We start from the raw sequence: 2291 nt of genomic DNA on the forward strand, positions 1-2291 counted from the left end.
AACAACACTTAACAACTAAACATCTAGAGTTGTCATGCAAAAATGAACAATATTTTAAAAGAGAATTGGCATTTAATAAAAGGCAAGTTTCTATGTTTGCCAAAAAGTTCAAGTTGAGTGACAAAGGACAAGAAGCAAGTTATGCTGTGGCGGAGATAGTTGCTAGAAAAATGAAATCTCATACCATCGCTGAAACTGTAATTTTACCTGCATGCCAGGAAATAGTGAGGATAATATTTGGAGAGGATGCTGTATCAGAGCTAAATAAAATTCCACTTTCTGACAACACGATAAGACATGTCAGGAGATATCGAGTGCAATATTAAGTCAAAAATACTGAAACATAAGTTGTTTGCACTTCAAGTTGATGAGAGTACAGACATCACTGGTAAATCACAGCTCCTTGTATTTGTTCGTTTTATTAATGATGAAGCTATTGTAGAAGACGTCCTGTGTTGCAAAGAGTTGCCAGAAACAAGAAAAGGACAAGATGTATTTGATGTTTTAAATTCATATTTAGAGTATTGTGGATTGAACTGGAAAAACTGTGTTGGTATTTGTACAGATGGTGTCCCTGTAATGACAAGATGTCTTAAAGGCTTTGTCCTAATCGCACAAAAACAAAATCCAAATATTATCCATACTCATTGTTTCATTCATAGAGAAGCACTAGTTGCTAAAAATCTTGGACCTGAACTAAAATCTGCATTGGATATAGTAGTGAAAATAGATAATTACTTCAAAATAAGGCCCCTTAAGTGTCGACAGTTTGCGAAACTTTGTGTGGGTATGGAAGCAGACCGTTCCACCTTAATCCAGCTCACAGAAATACGATGGTTGTCAAGGGGGAAAGTAATGTCTCGTTTTTACGAATTCAGAGAAGAGTTATTGACCTTTTGTTTGCAAGAAAACCTGAAAGACTTTGTAGAATGTTTGAGTGATGACCATTGGTGTTCCAAGTTAGCATATCTTGCCAATATATTTCATGAGCTAAGCCTCATGCAGGGCAGGAACGAAAATATCTTGTCTTCTACTGACAAAATAAATGCTTTTCAGAAGAAATTGACAATATGGGAGAAACGCATAGCTGCAGGAAATTGGGAAATGTTTCCAAGTGTTTTGAAAAGGAATTGTCAAGAAACTGAGCTACTGATTTTGAACCATTTGCACACTTTGTTAAAAATCTTGACAAATATTTTCCATCAATATCTGTTGACCAGTATGACTGGATTAGAAACTCATTTGTGGAATTTGAGCCATTTGAAGAACAGTTCACATTAACAGAAGAAGAAGAACTTGCCAGTGTTTTAAATGACAGAACATTAAAGTTGAAGCATTCTGAGCTTCACCTGAATGTATTTTGGTTGCTGGTTGAAAAGGAATATCCTGCAATCGCCCAGAAAGCGCTGCGACTTCTTGTGCAGTTTTCACTTCTGTGAATTTGGATTTTCAGCCCTGACAACCATCAAGCACAAGAAGCGAGCACAATTGCTGTCTGTGGAAGATGAACTTCATGTGTTTCTATCAAAAACACGACCCAATCTTAAAGAGTTGTGCAAGAAACACCAGACTCAAGTTTCTCATTGAGTTTTTGATGAGAATAAATGTAATCTATTCAAACTAAAGTTTTTTTTTAATATATGTTTTAATAATAACTGTAGATGCAAGAATAAAATTGCATATGTACGTGACAATCTTTTTACAGTTTGTGATTTTATTGTAAATAAATCTGAACATGAGTATTTTCATTTCATTAATTAAATGCTGTTTTTTTTGCATAAGACAATTAAATTATTGCACAGGGTTTCCTCGAGTCAGTGGAATGTTTCCTTGGGGTTCCGCTCTAGCAAAAAGGTTGAAAGGCACTGCTTTAAAATGTTCATTTATAGCAACATGCTTATTTTTGTTCCAATATTTCTGAAAATTGCCGGCAACAGAACACGTTTCTGTGTGCTGTGCATAGTGGATCCCAACATTTGTTGCTTTTCAGACTTCCGGTTCCTAAAAGTGAATATAATTTATACAATTCCATTAAGTCGATTATATTCCTCCCGTTCAATTTGTATATTTGTCGAAAAGTATAACCAGCAGCAGCACCAGCACAACCCCCACCCACCACCACCACCGTCGTCGTCGTCGTCGTCGTCGACATCATCACCATTACTAACACTGACGATGGAGTTGGTGATAATGATTTGATGATTATCAACGTTACTGCAGATGATAATGAGTAATTGCCTGGTTACATCCGCCTTAGCGAAGGCGGAGGTATTGTTTCCTGTCGTGTTTGT

The 2291-nt window shown here is 36.3% G+C and overlaps 1 protein-coding gene across 1 annotated transcript; it reads left to right on the forward strand.

The window, feature by feature from the left end:
• Positions 1 to 297: 297 nt before the first annotated feature.
• On the forward strand, positions 298 to 1281 carry LOC115218979 (zinc finger BED domain-containing protein 5-like). The gene has a single exon (XM_029789052.1). The coding sequence runs from the start codon at positions 298 to 300 to the stop codon at positions 1279 to 1281; it is 984 nt and encodes a 327-aa protein (XP_029644912.1).
• Positions 1282 to 2291: the final 1010 nt, after the last annotated feature.

Source organism: Octopus sinensis, linkage group LG1 (genome assembly GCF_006345805.1).
Source record: "Octopus sinensis linkage group LG1, ASM634580v1, whole genome shotgun sequence".
NCBI classification, from domain to species: Eukaryota; Metazoa; Mollusca; class Cephalopoda; order Octopoda; family Octopodidae; genus Octopus; species Octopus sinensis.